This window comes from Vigna unguiculata, chromosome 7 (assembly GCF_037176805.1).
Source record: "Vigna unguiculata cultivar grain cowpea cultivar isolate G323 ecotype 2 chromosome 7, ASM3717680v1, whole genome shotgun sequence".
NCBI lineage: Eukaryota > Viridiplantae > Streptophyta > Magnoliopsida > Fabales > Fabaceae > Vigna > Vigna unguiculata.
In genome coordinates, this window is record NC_140798.1 from 13,864,423 (window position 1) to 13,881,683 (window position 17,261).

The 17,261-nt window shown below is 36.2% G+C and overlaps 3 protein-coding genes across 10 annotated transcripts; all 3 read left to right on the forward strand.

Moving 5' to 3' along the window:
- The first annotated feature begins 1,776 nt into the window (after nucleotides 1–1,776).
- LOC146884642 (uncharacterized) lies at nucleotides 1,777–3,727 on the forward strand. The gene is made up of 2 exons (XM_085675954.1): nucleotides 1,777–2,936; nucleotides 3,301–3,727. The coding sequence occupies exons 1-2, from the start codon at nucleotides 1,777–1,779 to the stop codon at nucleotides 3,725–3,727; spliced, it is 1,587 nt and encodes a 528-aa protein (XP_085532080.1).
- Nucleotides 3,728–6,304: 2,577 nt separating this feature from the next.
- Nucleotides 6,305–6,691, forward strand: LOC146884643 (uncharacterized). Its single transcript, XM_085675955.1, has one exon. The coding sequence runs from the start codon at nucleotides 6,305–6,307 to the stop codon at nucleotides 6,689–6,691; it is 387 nt and encodes a 128-aa protein (XP_085532081.1).
- An 8,634-nt stretch (nucleotides 6,692–15,325) lies between these two features.
- LOC114192027 (putative glutathione S-transferase) lies at nucleotides 15,326–17,081 on the forward strand. 8 transcript variants are annotated; one of them, XM_085665062.1, is made up of 3 exons: nucleotides 15,326–15,428; nucleotides 16,186–16,502; nucleotides 16,612–17,081. In XM_085665062.1, exons 2-3 carry the CDS (start codon nucleotides 16,209–16,211, stop codon nucleotides 16,966–16,968), a joined length of 651 nt encoding a protein of 216 aa, XP_085521188.1. In that variant the 5' UTR covers nucleotides 15,326–15,428; nucleotides 16,186–16,208; the 3' UTR covers nucleotides 16,969–17,081. The 8 variants fall into 8 exon arrangements, with proteins under 8 accessions (XP_085521188.1, XP_027937370.1, XP_027937371.1 ...); XM_028081569.2 differs by having other exon boundaries at nucleotides 16,186–16,523; nucleotides 16,612–17,029; XM_028081570.2 differs by having other exon boundaries at nucleotides 15,343–15,428; nucleotides 16,189–16,523; nucleotides 16,612–17,029.
- Nucleotides 17,082–17,261: the final 180 nt, after the last annotated feature.

Genomic DNA, 17,261 nt, shown 5'->3' on the forward strand with positions numbered 1-17,261 from the left:
AAGAAAATATTAACGGAGAACCGATTGGTGTCTGGTACTGCAAGTCATAGATCGTTGGCACATAATATGGATGGAAATGTGGTAGGGGTGAACACTATGGCAAACCCGCAAGCAACTATCCTGTCAAAAGCATTACATACAATAACTACAAATGGAGCTCAAATAAAACCATCTTCTCATATTGTAAAGCCTGAAGGATCAGTTGAAGATACCAAGGCAAGGGATAAGTTGGAGATCTTAGAAGAAAGGGTAAGAGAGTTTGAGGGAGTGAGGAATTATGGCCTGAGTAATGCTGCTGGATTATGCTTAGCCCTAGATGTGGTAGGAAAATGGCAGCTAATGCTCATGATGATAGAATGTTGATTCATTTCTTCCAGGATAACTTGGCTGGAATGGCATGGAATTGGTACATACACCTTGAGCCTACTCGTATTCGCTCTTGGAAAGATCTAGTGGATGCATTTGTAAAGCAGTACTAGTACAATCTTGATATGGCACTAGACAGATTATAGTTGCAAAATATGGCCAAGAGGGAGGATGAAACCTTTAAGGGGTACGCACAGAGATGGAGAGAGGTAGCTGCCCAGGTGGAACAGCCTTTGTATCACAAGTAGATGGTGGCTATGTTTATAGACACTCTATCATCTCCTTTCTATGATCATATGATAGGCAATGTCTCATCAAATTTTGCAGATATCATTGTGATTGGAGAGAGGGTTGAAGTAGGTCTGAAGCATGGGAAGATTACTCATGGCCCGTCTGTAGGCTCGCAAGTGAAAAAGCCTTATAGAAAGAAGAAAGAAGGAGAAACTTATGCAACATCATCTGCGCCTTTGTGGGAAACTCATGATCAACCTCGTTATAAGAATCATCAACAACACACCACTCAATTGCCATATGTTGCTAATACTATGCCAACTTATCAGGCTCTGAATTCTTATCAAGCACGACCTGTTCGTGATAATACTTATCAACCCAAGCAGATTTGGAAGAATGATGTTAGCCAAGGTCAAAATGCAAAGAAGAATTTCGTTCATTTTACTCCCCTTCTAGTAACTTACACAGAGTTGTTGTCGGATCTTCTCCACCATAAGTTAGTAGCAATTTGTCCTGCAACCTCCTTATCCCAAAAATTATGATGTCGATGCTAAATGTGATTATCACGGAGGGGCAATGGGCATTCAACTAAGAGATGTTTGGCCCTCAAATACAAGGTACAATCCTTGCTTGATTCAGGATGGTTGACTTTTCAAGAGGATAAACCTAGTATCGAGAGCAACTTTATGTAAAGCTTTAATGTTGGAATCCGAAGCAAAGTCCAATGATAAGTGTGGTATCCATCCAGGTGTTGAGCATTCTATTGATAATTGTCTAGAATTCAAGCAAGTGCTGCAATGGTTGATAGACAGACATATAATGCATGTGTGTTGTCAAGATTGAGAAGAATAAGTATTTGCTCAAACAAATGAAGAACGAAATATAACTGGACCAAGATCTTTGGTGGTTCATTTCTCCAAAACTTTGCATCGACCGCAAGAGAGACAACCTGTGGTGATACAAACTCTTACCCCCTTTCGTTACAAAAATGACAAAGCGGTTCCCTGGAAATATGGTGTTCATGTTGTGAAAGGAGTAGAACAATTTGTCGTGGCTTCGACACCAACAATTGATAATATTGTTGGAATTGGAGGCATGACAAGAAGTGGTCGTATATTTGCACCATAAGACTTGAGGAAAGAAGAAAATCATCAAGAAAAGCAAAGAAATGAAGAGGTTATGGTAGAAAAGACAAAAGAGTTTTTGAAAGGGAAGGTGGTGCAAGCTGAGGGAAAGCCCAAGAAGGATGAAAATATAGGAAAGAAAGAGAAGAATGAGATATCTGATAAAGAAGCAAGCGAGTTTTTGAAATTCATTCGACAAAGTGAGTATAAGGTGGTAGACCAGTGGAATCGTATGCCAGCTAGGATTTCTTTGTTGGAATTGCTAATGCATTCAAACACACACCGAAAACTATTGATGAAGATTTTAAGTGGTGCACATGTAGAGAAGGACATATCGTTGGATAATTTCGAGGGAATTGTTAGCCACATTACTGCTAATAATTACCTTGTCTTCACTGATGATGAAATCCCGGCTGAGGGAAGGGGTCATAATAAAGCTTTGCATGTCTCTGTGAAATGCATGGATTATGCTATAGCACGTGTGCTAATTGATAATGGATCATCTTTGAATGTGATGCCAAAGTCCACCTTGGATAAGTTGCCCTATGATAAGAATCACAAGCGCGCAAGTGCCATGGTCGTAAGGGCTTTTGATGGAAGTAGGAGAGAAGTCATAGGAGAAATAGAATTGCTAGTCCAAGTTGGGCCCTGCACGTTTCAAGTGGTGTTTCAAGTAATGGATATATTTCCAACATACAGTTGTTTGCTAGGAAGACCTTGGATACACTCAGCTGGTGTGGTACCCTCTATTTTACATCAGAAACTAAAATTCATAATAGAAGATAAGTTAGTTATAGTTTTTGGAGAAGAAGATTTATTGGTGAGTGGGCCATCATCTACCTGTTACGTTGAGGCTACTGAAGAGGCTCTGGAAACTTCTTTCCAATCTCTAGAAACTGTGGGGACTGCTTATGTCGAATCATTCCCTATAAACCTTTACTTGTCAAGTGCGTCCTTAATGTTAGCAAAAGTTTTGTTAAGAGAAGGATATAAATATGGGAATGAACTAGGTACGAGTGGACAAGGGTTGTTTTTTCCGCTGGAGATTGTTGAGAATAAGAGTAGATATGGTTTGGGGTACAAGCCAACTAGGGAGGACAAAAGAAGGCTAATGAAAGAAAAGAAGGAACAAAGTCTGGCTCGCATGCAAGGACGAGAACTGAGGGTAGGAAGGATTCACATTTGTGACATCAAGGAGAGCTTTCGCAGTGCTAGGTGGATCGACACCAATTAGATAGCAACCATCAAGGAAGTGTGTGGGACTGAATGCTCAAATTTTGTGTGGCCCTGTCCTCCAAACGCACAACTCAACAACTCGAAGTTAGTGGATTTGCCTATGATGTTTGATTTGAATAAAATGTAATGTTTTTTAGTTAATCCTATTATTTTGCCCAAAGCGTTAGGATCAATGACTTTATGGGTTGATGCTTTTTTCTTTTATGCTCAGTGTGATAATCAAATCGTGTTTTCTTCTCTTCGTGTCTTAGCTTTAATATTGTGGTTTATTTATCCTTTTTAAACTCGAATAATGCAGACACGATAATGAATGTTTTTAAAATAATAATGTTGATATCCCTAGATTTGAGCACCCTATCGATAATACGGAAAATGATTGTGAAGATGATTGGGAACCCTCCCCTGAACTTTTGAGATTGGTAGAACAAGAATCTAAAGAAATAAAACCCTATCAGGAAGAGGTTGAAATACTTGACTTCGGAGATGGAGATGAGAAAAGAAAGGTAAAAATCGGTACCAGTGTGAATAAAGAAACACGAGAAAAGTTGTTTGATCTACTGAAGGAGTTTAGAGATGTGTTCGCTTGGTCATATAGTGATATGCCCGATTTGGATACTGATATAGTACAACATAAGCTCCCACTCAAGCTGGAGTGTCCCCCAGTTAGACAAAAGTTAAGAAGAATGAAACCTGAAATGTCCTTGAAGATTAAAGATGAAGTGAAAAGGCAGTTTGACGCGGGATTTTTAGCCGTGGCAAGATATCCCTAATGGGTAACGAACATTGTACTACTACCTAAGAAGGATGGTAAAGTTTGAATGTGTGTTGATTATTGATTATCGGGACTTGAATCGCGCGAGTCCAAAAGACAATTTTCCATTGCCACACATTGACACTTTAGTGGACAATACACCTAGATTCTCACTATTTTCATTTATGGATGGCTTCTCGGGATATAACCAAATCAAGATGGCACCGGAGGATATGGAAAAGACCACCTTTATCACATTGTGGGGCACATTTTGCTATAAAGTTATGTCTTTTGGGCTTAAGAACGCTGGGGCAACCTACCAAAGGGCGATGGTGGCTCTTTTTCACGATATGATGCACAAAGAGATTGAAGTTTATGTGGAAGACATGATTGCTAAATCAAAATCTGAAGAAGAACACATCATTAACTTGAGAAAACTATTTGAGAGATTGAGAAAATTTAAACTCAGACTAAACCCAGCTAAGTGCACTTTCGGTGTGAAATCTGGAAAATTGTTAGGTTTTGTTGTCAGCCAAAAGGGGATAGAAGTTGATCCTGAGAAGATTCGTGCGATAGTAGAAATGCCTACTCCAGTATAGAAAAATAGGTGTGAGTTTTTCTGGGCAGACTGAACTACATTGCTAGATTCATCTCCCAATTAACCGCAACCTGTGAACCAATTTTCAAGTTGTTGCGCAAGAATCATGTTGTTGAGTGGGATGAGGATTGTCAAATCACTTTTGATAAAAATCAAGCAATATTTACAAGATCCTCTGATACTGCGCCCACCTGAGCCTATGAGACACCTAATTTTATATTTGATTGTGCTAAATGATTCAATGGGTTGTGTGTTGGGTCAGCATGACGAGACTGGTAAAAGAGAGAGCGCCATATATTACCTTAGTAAGAAATTCACAGAGTGTGAACGAAGATATTCTTTGCTAGAACGAACCTGTTGTGCACTAGCATGGACTACTCATCGTCTAAGACAATACATGCTGAATCATACCACCTGGTTGATATCTAAGATGGACCCAATCAAGTATGTTTTTGAAAAGCCTGCTCTCATCGGAAGGATAGCACGGTGGCAAATGCTATTATCAGAATATGATATGGTATATGTAACTCAGAAATCTATTAAGGGAAGTGCTTTAGCTGAATATTTGGCTCAACAACCATTGAAGATTATCAACCAATGCATCCTGAATTTCCCGATGAAGATATCATGGCTCTATTTGGGGAGGATAAGGAGGGTCGAGATGAAAGGGCGTGGACCTTATTGTTTGATGGAGCCTCCAATGCACTAGGGCGTGGAATAGGGGCGGTGCTTATCTCTCCAGAGAATCAATACATACCAATAATAGCGAGGTTGTGTTTTAATTGCACGAACAATATCGTAGAGTATGAAGCGTGTGCTATGGGCGTTCGAGCAATAATTCAGTCAAAGGTGAAATTTTTGGATGTGTATGGAGATTCAACTCTAGTTATCCATCAGATGAAGGGGGAATGGGAGACTAGGGATTAAAAACTGATTTCCTACCAAGCTTACATTAAGGGATTGTGGAAGCATTTCGATTTTATTGTGTTTCATCACATCCCACGAGAGGATAATCAACTGGCAGATGCCTTAGCTACCCTATCATCAATGTTTGAGATTGATCAGGATGGAGAATTGCCAATGATCAAAATGAAGAGTTATGAGGAGCCAACATATTGCAATTTCATTGAGTAAGAGTCAGATGACAAACCTTGGTATTTTGATATTAAACATTATCTCACAACTCGAGAATATCTAGAAAATGCGACCAAGAATGACAAAAGAACATTAAGGAGATTGGCGGCTAGTTTTATCTTAAACGGGGATGTCTTGTACAAAAGGAATCATGACATGGTTCTCCTTAGATGTGTGGATGCAAAAGAGGTCAAGTGGATATCGAAGGAAGTCCATGAGGGTACCTTCGGCACATACATGAACGGGTACTCAATGGCCAGAAAGATTTTAAGGGCTGGTTACTTTTGGTCGACCGTGAAAAATGATTGTTGTATACATGTAAAAAATTACGAGAAATGTCAGACGTACGCAGATAATATTAATGTGGCACCCACGACTTTAAATGTATTAATCGCACCATGGCCATTTTCAATGTGGGGAATAGATGTCATTGGAGCTATAGAGCCGAAAGCGTCAAATGGGCATCGTTTCATTATAGTCGCAATTGATTACTTAACTAAGTGGGTGGAAGCGGCTTCTTATGCTAATGTGACTAGAAAGGTGGTGACAAGATTCATAAAGAGAGAGTTGATATATAGATATGGGCTACCTAGCAAGATCATTACCGATAACACCACTAACCTGAACAATCAAATGATGGTTGAGCTATGTGAAGAGTTCAAAATTCAGCATCATAACTTTTCTCCTTATCGCCCAAAGATGAATGAAGCAGTCGAGGCCGCTAAAAAAAATATCAAGAAGATCGTACAAAAGATGGTGGTCACATATAAAGATTAGCATGAAATGCTTCCTTATGCTTTACATGGATATCGTACGTCAATACGTACATCAACTAGGGCAATGCCTTTTTCTTTGGTATACGGAATGGAGGCAGTACTTCCCTTCGAGGTGGAGATCCCATCTTTGTGGGTATTAATGGAAACCCAATTAGACAAAGCAGAATGGGTTCAAGCTAGGTTTGATCAGCTTAATCTCATTGAAGAAAAGAGGCTAGCAGCGACATGCCATGGAAAACTTTATCAAAGGAGAATGAAAAAAGCCTTTGACAAAAGGGTGCACCCTAGGGAGTTCCACGAAGGGGAGATGGTCTTGAAAAAGATTTTGCATATTCAGAAAGATTATAAAGGGAAGTGGACTCCAAATTATGAAGGCTCGTTTATGGTGAAGAGAGCATTTTCTAGTGGAGCATTAATTCTCACGAGGATGGATGGGGAGGAGTTACCTTTGCCAGTTAATTCTGATGTAGTCTAAAAGTTTTATGCATGATGATTCCATGATAGGGGATGCTACTAAGGGATATCAGCGTTGTTTCCAAAAATTTGTTGTATTTTGCTTTATTTCATTCAATAAAAATCATTTGGGTTTTTCATAAATTTCATTTTTTTTGAAGCACTTTGGGCCATGCTATGCTTGTAATTAAAAAATAAAAAGAAAAAATATAACAGAAATGAAAGAAAGGCGCGTGCAAGACAAAGAAACATCACAGGTATATTCGCTAAACACAGACTCGTTCCTGAGGGGTGTCGTGGAAGCAAAAAAAAAAGCAAAGTAAAAGATAGTGAAAATGAGAATACAAAGGTCTAACAAAAATTTCATCCATGCATACATTCATTCATGCACCCTCATTTGCTTACACCATCCATCATACTTCACAAAAAGCAATAAAAATCAATTCAAAGAAAATCTTCCAAAAAGAAAAATATAGAGGCCAACAAGGTTAAACATAACATTTCATATGCGTCCCACTTGGGCACTCTAAGTTCAACTAGGCATTCAAGTTGTATTTGCTTGCATCAAAATCAAACTTCAGGTTCTCCTTTTGAATAACGATCCTCTCCTTGCGATTGGTCTAATCCTTCTATTAAAAAGGTTTAAGTTTCAAAAAGAAAAAGTTTTTGCGATCGGAACCCTCTACTTGGTAATGGTCATTGAATCTTTTCAAATATAGGCCCTCTCCATGGGAATGGTCTAATTTTTTTTTCATAAAGGTTAAAATTCCAAAAAAAAAGGGTTTTTTTTTGGATCGGGATCCTCTACTTGGTAATGGTCACTGAATCCTTCCAAATATAGGCTCTCTCCTAAGGAAAGGTCTAATTTGTCCTTCATAAAGGTTAAAATTTAAAAAAAAAAATAAAAAATTTTATCGGGATCCTCTACTTGGTAATGGTCACTGAATCCTTCCAAATATATGCCCTCTCCAAAGGAAAGGTCTAATTTGTCCTTCATAAAAGTTAAAATTTCAAAAAGAAAGGTTTTTCAGATTGGGACCCTCCACTTAGTAATGGTCACCAAATCCTTTCAAATATAGGCCTTCTCCTTGGGAACATTTTAATTTGTCTTTCAAAAAGGTTAAAGTTTCAAATAAAAAAAAAAGTTTTTTGATTGGGACCCTCTACTTGGTAATTGTCACCGTATCCTCTTAAATATCATTATTCCTTACTCATCTTCCTCGATCTTTATTTCTTTTTGCAATCTAGACAAAATTAGTGTTTTTATCTTTACTTATCTTTTACTCTAATAATACGAAATTATAATATTATCATATTATCCAGTAAAATCTAAGTAAAGAGTGACAGCTGTCAACCCCCAATTTCGTCCCAGGACAATAAATTTTAATTAAAAAAAGTGCTTGAAGAATATATGGTTAATTAATTTGTTTCTTTTCTTTTAAATAAGTTAATCAAATATAATTTTGGTGAAAATTACGGAATTTCTTTTCGAAGAAAAAAAATGATAAATAGAAAATAACAAAAAAAATAACAAAAAAAGAACACAAAAAGAAAAAGAAAAAAAGGAGAGAAAAGAGAATCAACTGAGGCCTTTTCAAATTGGTCTAACTTTCTAATATATATATATATATATATATATATATATATATATATATATATATATATATATATATATATATATATATATATATATATATATATATATTTGTTATTTGCCGCCCTATTTTACGTTTTTTTTAAATTTCATCATTCAGTTTTCTATTTTCACCCCTCCTTTCAACTAAGTCCAGTTTGTTTGCCTATCCACACTACCCCACCTTGCTCATAACCTTTTATACATTTAGATTAGAGAATAACTCATTCAATGGCCCATCTCACCAATAATCCACCTAAACCTCGTTCCACTCATTTGATGACACCTATCACTAACTTTCTCTCTTTCTACACGCCAACTCCATTTTCATGCGCAAGGCCGAAGGAGAAGTAATTAACTACTGCCATCACCACCTTCATTCGGCCAATCCTCTAAATTTCTTTCCATTTCTACTAAAAAATGGCAGAACCCATCATTATGGTTTTGCACCCTTTCCCACGGTATCATGATTACAAGATTCAAACTTCATTTTCTTCCAAGAGGGATAAAAGGGGAGGGGGCAACGGGACTAGGGGTTACTCTCATCTTCATGATCTAGGATTTTTTTCATTTCACAGTGCCTCTGTTTTTTATGATCCCCATCCAATGCGCCAGCCAAAAAAAAAGAAATGGTGTTGTCCCTTCATCAGCTCACACCTCAACCAACATAGGGAACCTTCATGTTCATTAGCTTAAACTTTTCAATCTATCCATCTTCTTCCAAAATCCCTAATAACCAACTTCTATTTTCGGTTCAGGCCAACCATTACTACTTGCATTAATAGCTAAGCCTTCACCGTGGGAATCCCGCTGCTCCAGAAATCGTGATAGTGTTGTGACAAATCTAAAACACTTAAGCGGATAGGAGTTGTTCCGAAAAGCCTTATATTAAATCTCTTCCAGGAGCGATTGGAACCAATGGGGATTGTTCAAAGAGAAGAAGAAAAAGTGTAACAAGAGGTTAGAAACATACAAGTTAATCCGAGGGAAAAGGTGAGTGACACTGAAAGCATTGCAGCCATACCAGGTAAGTCCACGAAAATATGCAAGTTATTTGGTCTTAAGAGTATTAGTAATGAACTTGTATGCTTCGTGCACTAACTTTTGCTATGTTCCTACATATGTGGGTTTATTGTTTTACTTTCACATAATGATCAACGCATGATCTTGGATTTCATACATTTACTTAAAGGGACAAGAGAAGAAAAAGGAGAAGAATTTAGTTGGGTGGTGTCAGGCACGGGTACATCTCATGATATTCATTGCATGCGATTGTTTATCTAAAAACTGCATTTGAATGGTGTTTTCTAGGACATACTTAGAACATGCAGGGTTTCAAAGCTTTTAGGCCATGTGAAAATCAATGCTTAACCGTGGGCTTTAACTTTTGCATGATGGTTTTGATTGCATGCATCAAAGAAATATATGTATGTACCCCTTTGCCTTTTCGGCATCTATATATATATATATATATATATATATATATATATATATATATATATGCTTAAATGGGATTCATTTACTTTTCTTTAAAATGGGATGATATAGCCATACGAGTTCATGTTTTGAGTTCGGGTTGGCGAGTATGGTGCAGCACATTATGCAAGGTTTCTTATTCATATGTATGTGTAGTAATGTGTCATTTGAAGCATATGTGAAGTGCGAAGCCCACCTTAATATTTAATGCATTAAAACACTTTTGTGTACATTATGGCATTCACGTAAATGTATATGTATATAAACTGAAGGTGCATGGTATTTGTGTGTTCTTTTTTCCATGTCAAATTGATGAGTATGATGTGGGCCCATCTTAAATTTGATATTTGGATTCAATATAATATGTGTACATTGATTTGTCTTTAACGTTTCCTAGTTTTGTTTTTAGGTGTTTTTAATTTATTTTATATTTCATTTTAAATTATATTTGAAAACTAGTAGTAACAATAAAAATAATTGTGCATATCGATTTTTAGTAAATATCCTTTTTTTAGAAAAAATAAAAATCTAAAAGAATATTTTTCATAAGCTTTTTCTCATTTCGGGGTATTTGTACGGCCACTCGCATTGTCTAATATCTCACAAATAAAGGTATAAGTACTCGTGTGGTCGCTTGCGTTGTCCTAGTACTTAATACCTTTCTTTTTTTCTAAAAAGTTTTATTTCAAAAAAAATTCCAAAAAATACATTTTTCTTCCGGATATTTCTTTGGTCATTTGTCGTTTGACACTTTATAATAAAGGTTTAAGTACTCGTGTGACCGTTTGCATCGTCCTAGTACTTAACATCCTTTCTTGTTTTAAAAAAAATAAAAATAAAATAAATACAAAAGATTTCATATTCTAAAGTTAAAAACATCGACATTTTCAAACAAACAGTTTTTTTTAAAGAACCACGTAACCTTGATTTCTCATTTTGAATGAGAATATGTAGGACCAAGGTCAATCCTTGTCAGGCCTAAAAAATTACAAAATATTTTTGTTTCTTTTTGGCATTTTTGTCTCATTATTTTTGGGGAAAATCAACATTTTGAAAATCACATCAACTTTGCATGTTTAATTAAAGGTTGCCACCTTTGTGCGGGTGTTGTAGGGTGTTAAAACTTTCCCTACGCGTAACTGACTCATGGATCCAAAAATTTGGTTTTTTGCATGCTTGCTCTATTTTTATGGTTTTTCATAGTTTTTCAGAAATAACTATTGTGGCGACTCCAAATCTCTTTTCAAACCTGTCTCTTTCTTTGGTTCGTCATCCCGTCACGATTTCGGTTGCGACAATGACTAATTTCTAAAAGAAAACCCAAAGTCCAAGAACATAAACTAATTTTCCTAAAAATTATCCTTCAAATATGCTTCAAACCATAATCTTCATAATCTTTTGAATTTCTAGTTGCTTGTGGCATCAAGAGCCTTTGAATAGATTTGATCTTCCAATCTCTTGCTCCTTACCCATGTCATAAGTTCTTTGAATTGTAAAGGTTCATCTTCAAGTTCTTCATGCATAGAATCTAGGTATAGTCCTCTATCAATAAGGCTTGTTGTTTCATTCGCACATGGAAGAGGATGGCCCTTGTATCAATTGGATGTGAAATCTGCATTTCTAAATAATCCTTTTGAAGAGGAAGTGTATGTCACTCAACACCCTGGCTTCCTGATTAAAGGGAGTGAAAGCAAAGTCTATAGATTAAGGAAGGCATTGTATGGTTTGAAGCAGACCCTGAGAGCCTGAAGTTTATGTCAGAACTCTAAATGCAACTGATTTGTTGTTAATGTTTATATATATATGGACAATTTGCTTATTGTAGAAAGCAATCAAACAAAAATTGACAAATTTAAGGAGTTATTGATGGTTGAGTTTGAAATGATTGATCTTGGCAAATTGAGATACTACTTCCTTGGAATGGAGTTTGTGGAAAACAACTAAGGAATCATTCTACACCAGAGAAAGTATGCAACAAACATGTTGAGGAGATTTTGTATGGAGAACTACAACATTGTAGTAACACCAGCCAAGGTAAAAGTTTTAGCATAAAAAAACGATGAAGAAGAAATCCATTGCACTCTCTATAAGCAGATGGTCGGATCACTTAGATACTTATGCAACAATAGACCTAATATTTCCTTCTCAATTGGAGTTCTTAGTAAATTTATTCACCAGCCAAGGAAGAAGCATGTGCTGGCTACAAAGAGGGTGTTAAGATACATCAAAGGAACTTTGGATTTTGGAATTTTATTTCCTAAAACTGATCAGATGTAGGGGAAGTAACTTGGCTTTTCTTATGCATATTGGTGTGGTGATAGTAATGATAGAAGAAATACTACTGGTTATATTTTTAAGTTCATGGGTGCATCAATCTCTTGGTTTAGTAAGAAGCAATCAATTGTTGCGTTATCTACATGTGAAGCTGAACATATTGCAAGTTCAATGTTGCATGTCTGGTTATTTGGCTTGATTCTCTTATGGCTGAAATAAGAGTGAAGATTAAGAGACCAATTCAGTTGATTATTGATAACAAATCAACAATAAATCTGAAAAATAATTCATTATCACATGGAAGAAGTAAACATATAGAAACCATATTTCATTTTCTAAGAGAGCAAGTTAATAATGGGAAGATGAAATTGATCTATTGTTCTATAAAACTACAAGTGGCTGAAATTTATCCAAGCCTTTGAAGAAGGAAATGTTTGAGATGCTGAGAGCTGAACTAGGTGTTGTTAATTCACGATATTGAAGGGGAATGTTGTGTATGTTGTAATTCAATAGTTAGTTTTTGTTAGTATATTGGTTAACTCTATATAAAGAGTTACCTATCTTCTGTATGCTAGAATTGGGAAATAAAAATACATTGACCTTGTGTTTGGATGGAGCATTTCAACAATGCTTTGAAATTGAAATGCATTGCATTTGAATTGTTTGCAATTAAATTCCATTCATTTTCTAAATAACTTGTTTGGATAAGGAAATTAAAATACCTTACATTTAAATTTCTTGTTTGGAAAAAAAAATGAATTTATTGTGAGATAAAATTTAATTTTAACAATATTTATTTTAGGCTTAATTATGTTTTGAGTTCATGATAAATTTGGAAACCCTACGATCAAGAAGGGCTCGTCGACCCAGATGGGTCTGACGACCTGGACGAGCCCAACAACCCAAACGGGCCTTCCAAACCGTTTGGTCCGTCCGGGTCATCGGACACGTCCGGTCATCAGGCCCGTCTGGGTTGTCGGGCCCGTCTAGGTCGTCGGGTTCGTCGGGTCGTTGGTCCCATCTGGGTCGTTTGGCCTGTCTGGATATTTTGACTTGTCCGAGTCGTTGGGTCCGTCCGTGTCGTTGGGACTGTCCGTGTTGTCGGGCTCGTCCGTGTCATCGGGCCCATCTGGATCATCGGGCTTGACAGTTTGGAAGGGCCCGTCAGACCCGTCCGGGTTGTCGACCTCGTCCAATTTGTCGAGCCCATTCGACTCATCGGACCCGTCCAAGTTGTCGGGCCCGTCGAGGTCGTCGGGCCCGTCCAATTCGTAGGAACCTTCTGGCTCGTCCAATTCGTCGAGCCCATTCGGGTCATCAAACCCGTCTGGATTGTCGGGCCCGTCTAGGTCTTCGGGTTCATTTGGGTCGTTTGGCCCGTTTGAATCATCGCACCCTTTCAAGTCGTCAAACCCGTCTGGATCGTCGACCTCGTTTGTGTCGTCGGGTCTGCCCTACCAGTTTGTGTCATTGGGTTGGCCCGACCCAGCTAGGTCTTTGGATTTGTCGGCCATGCCTAAGTCATTTGGGTCAGGCATACCTAAGTCGTCTGGGATCATTGAGTCTGCCCGCACATCTAGGTCGTTTGGCCTGCCCGACCCGTGTGGATCGTCAAGTCCACCCGACCTGGTTGGGTCATCAGGTTCGCTTGTCCCGTCTTGGTTGTCGGGCCCGCCCGACCCGTCTTGGTTGTCGAACCTGCCCGATCCTTCTTGGTCGTCGAGCCCGCCCGTCCCATCTATGTCGTCGTACCCATTTGACAACTCTACCAGAGAGTCTAGAATGTGAGGTTGAGTGAGAAGAATTTCAAATTCCACCACCTATTTTGAGGGTATTTGAATTTCTACTAATTTAACTAATTGAAATCCTTCAAAAAAATGCTTGCATTTGAAATGCTTTTTAATTTCTGTATCCAAACAAAGCATTTCATTACAAAAAAATCTAAATTCTTCAAAAAAATGAATTACTTCATTAAAATACCCTATCCAAACACACCTTTTACAAAATACCCTATGTGCATAATTTTTTTCTCCTTATTTTTGTCCTTCCCTGACAACAAGATAAAGAGTTACCTATCTTTTGTATGTTGTAATTGAGAAATAAAAATTCATTGAGTCCTTTTAGAGAATATGTGCTATAATTGAAAAATAAAAACACAATGAGACTTTTACAGAATAAAAATAACTGATGTGCATAATTCTTTCTCTTCATTTTTTTCCTTCCCTGTCAACCGTTAAAACAAATTTATTCTGAGAAACAAACAATGCACTAAAAGTTAGGAAAATAAGTAAGTTAGAGTGTGAGAAAAAGAAAAATTGAAAAATAATTTTGAAAAGATAAAGAGGACAAAGGAAAACTATTACAAAAGCACAAATAAGAGGAGAGTGAAATTGAACTTTCACTAAGATTGAAAGATGAAGTGAAATTTGAAGAGAACTTCGAATATTTTTCTAAAGCACAAACAATTTTAAAAAAAAAAAGACAAAACCAATATACAAAAATCAAGGAAAGCAAGAAAGTAAACAATAAAAAATTACCAAATTTTATTGTAATTTTCTAAAAACACCGTCGAGATTTGTAAAACTCCAATACACACGTTTATCAGAAAAGATTATTACAACCTCTTTCAATAAGTCCATCAAAATAATATTTCTTTTTTCTTTTAGTGAATCATTGCCACGCCAGTTACTATTGATGAATCCATTGATTGATGAATAAGATATGTATAATTGAATTGGTCATGCCAATTTTTTATTTTTATTGACTTTTATATATTTTAATTAACGTTGACCAAAAGAAATCATATTTATTTTCATTAAATTGATACGTAGGTAAGGGAATGTAAAAGTTTTCTACTCCCTTGATCCGTATTATTCACTCAAGGGACCATGAATTTTATTATTCTAAAAAATAAATTGAAATTGGTTTGAATTTTTTCTTAAATTTAAAAAAAAAAAAGATAATTGTATTTTTTTAAAAGCTAATTTCTATAAATTTTATAAATATAAAAGATTAGTTATATTAATTGGACCAACAGTGATGGAATGGTTTTATTTAATGTTTAATTATTGGAAAATAATTTTTTTGACAAACATTGGTCGACAAAGTTGACAAATTTATAAAATGGAATAATTTTTTATTTTTTTTAAAAGTAAAGAAAATAAAATAGTAAAGTTTTAAAATTTATTTTACCAAAAAAAATTATTTGTCAAAGTTTGTAAAAAAAATTGTAAAAATATCATTTCTCTTAATTATAAAATAAAATTGTTTCATAAATAATAAAAGACAGAGAGACGGAGAGAGATTATGAACAAAGTAGAAGGCAGCTATGAATTGTGAGACAATTCCTCTGAATTAAAGATCAACACCAACCATTGTGAGTCAATGTTTTTCAATTTTTATTTGAAGTATGAACTAGATTAGCCTGTTATAAATGTATGCAATATTGAAATTTGATGCCATATGATTGATGATATCATGTCTATGAGCTTCTCTTGCAAGGTTTGTAAAGATCTTTGGCTAGTCCATAAGTAAACATTTTATGCTTTCTTGTTATACTCTCAGGGTTCAGGAAGTGATAGTTATGTTATTGAATTAATGAAAAGGTTCGAAGTTTCACCAGCAGTTTTTCAAATCTGTAGAATTTGGTTCGAGTTCGCTTGTGTCATCCTATTTTTCTTTCTTTCAGCTTCAATTTCCTTTGGATTTCTTGAGAGGAGAAACGAGGGAAAGAAAATCAGCTCCTCAGTCCTCACATACAGCAAAAATTGTATTTGAAAAAACACATCTATTCAATGCTTATTCTTTTTTAAGTAATTTAATACATTCAACCTTCAAGACAGAAAAGGAGGGGATAGAAAATGGAAGGAAACGTTGCTCTTTGTGTTTTTGATAATTCCTACCATGCCAAACTAGATCTTGACCATTTGTACTGTTTTTTTGTGTATATCTTTCAATTTAATCGTATGTTTTCAATTTTTTTATAACTATTTTAAAAGTCGAAGTATGATATGTAGTTAATTGACAGTGTATAGAAAATCAATTTAATACTTCATAATATGAGAAGTGAGGTTTTGTGAAACTGGCAAAATTGTGCAACCATCGTATTTTAACTTCTCTAACAATCACAGTAGCAGTCTGCAGTTACAGTAGTAGAATGGGAGAACTGAAGCTTCTGGGAGTTTGGCCTAGTCCATACGTTTACAGGATCATATGGGCGTTAGAACTGAAGGGCATAAAGTATGAGCATGTACAAGGAGAATTTCATAACCCTGAATTCAGAGATTTGCTACTGAAGTATAACCCAGTTTACAAAAAGGTTCCTGTCCTTGTTGTTGATGGAAAGCCAATTGCAGAATCCACTGTCATTCTTGAATACATAGAGGAAACATGGCCACAGCCACACTTGCTTCCACAGGACCCATATGAGAGGGCTGTGGCACGGTTTTGGGTGAGTTTTGCTGAAGAAAAGGTAACAAGGTTATTTGTTAAACAGTTGAGATTTTAATTCTCTCTTGTTGTTCTCTCGTTTATATATCTAGTTGCAATCCCAATTGCAGAGTACTTCGTTTATGTCATTCTTTGTGGCTGTTGGAGAAGAGTTTCAGAAGGCAACAAAGGAAGTAAGAGAAGTGCTTAAAGTATTAGAAGAAACCATTGGGGACAAAAAGTATTTTGGCGGTGAAGAAATTGGAGTTTTGGACATAACCTTGGGATGGATACCCTTGATCTTTGGAGTCATTGAAGATATGGTTGGCGTGAAGTTGTTGGTGGTTAATGATTTTCCTCGCTTGTCTACTTGGATTCGGAACTTCAGGGAGCACCCCTCTATCAGAACGAACTTTCCAAGTCACCATGAGTTGTTTGGTTATTTCAAGCAAAAGAGAGAGACTATTATTCCACCCAATACAGCATGAAGTGATTTGTATCTATACGATATATTATATCAATAAACTTCCTTGTGCTTGGATGATTGAATTAGACTGAGAATATTTTTATTTCTAGGATCCAACTTCACATTTCAACCTCATTCAATGCATAAAATATGTTCACTATAATTTGGGTTTTAATGGTGGGCGTTCCTTCTTGATTGATTAGATACTCAGCATGTGTCCTTCGAATAATGGTTTAGATTGTTCCTTATTTATATTATTAAGAATTTAATTGCATTTTGGCTTGAGACCAATAAACAAAATGGCCAAGTAGAACA

Excerpts from the sequence above, each read along its gene's own strand:
- LOC146884642 (XM_085675954.1), top strand. The coding sequence starts at position 1,777 with ATGGTAGAAAAGACAAAAGAGTTTTTGAAAGGGAAGGTGGTGCAAGCT. Across the intron at positions 2,937-3,300 it reads GAGAGCTTTCGCAGTGCTAG|ATTTGAGCACCCTATCGATA; the intron begins GTGGATCGACAC and ends TGATATCCCTAG.
- LOC146884643 (XM_085675955.1), top strand. The coding sequence starts at position 6,305 with ATGGAGGCAGTACTTCCCTTCGAGGTGGAGATCCCATCTTTGTGGGTA.
- LOC114192027 (XM_028081569.2), top strand. The coding sequence starts at position 16,209 with ATGGGAGAACTGAAGCTTCTGGGAGTTTGGCCTAGTCCATACGTTTAC. Across the intron at positions 16,524-16,611 it reads TGAGTTTTGCTGAAGAAAAG|AGTACTTCGTTTATGTCATT; the intron begins GTAACAAGGTTA and ends TCCCAATTGCAG.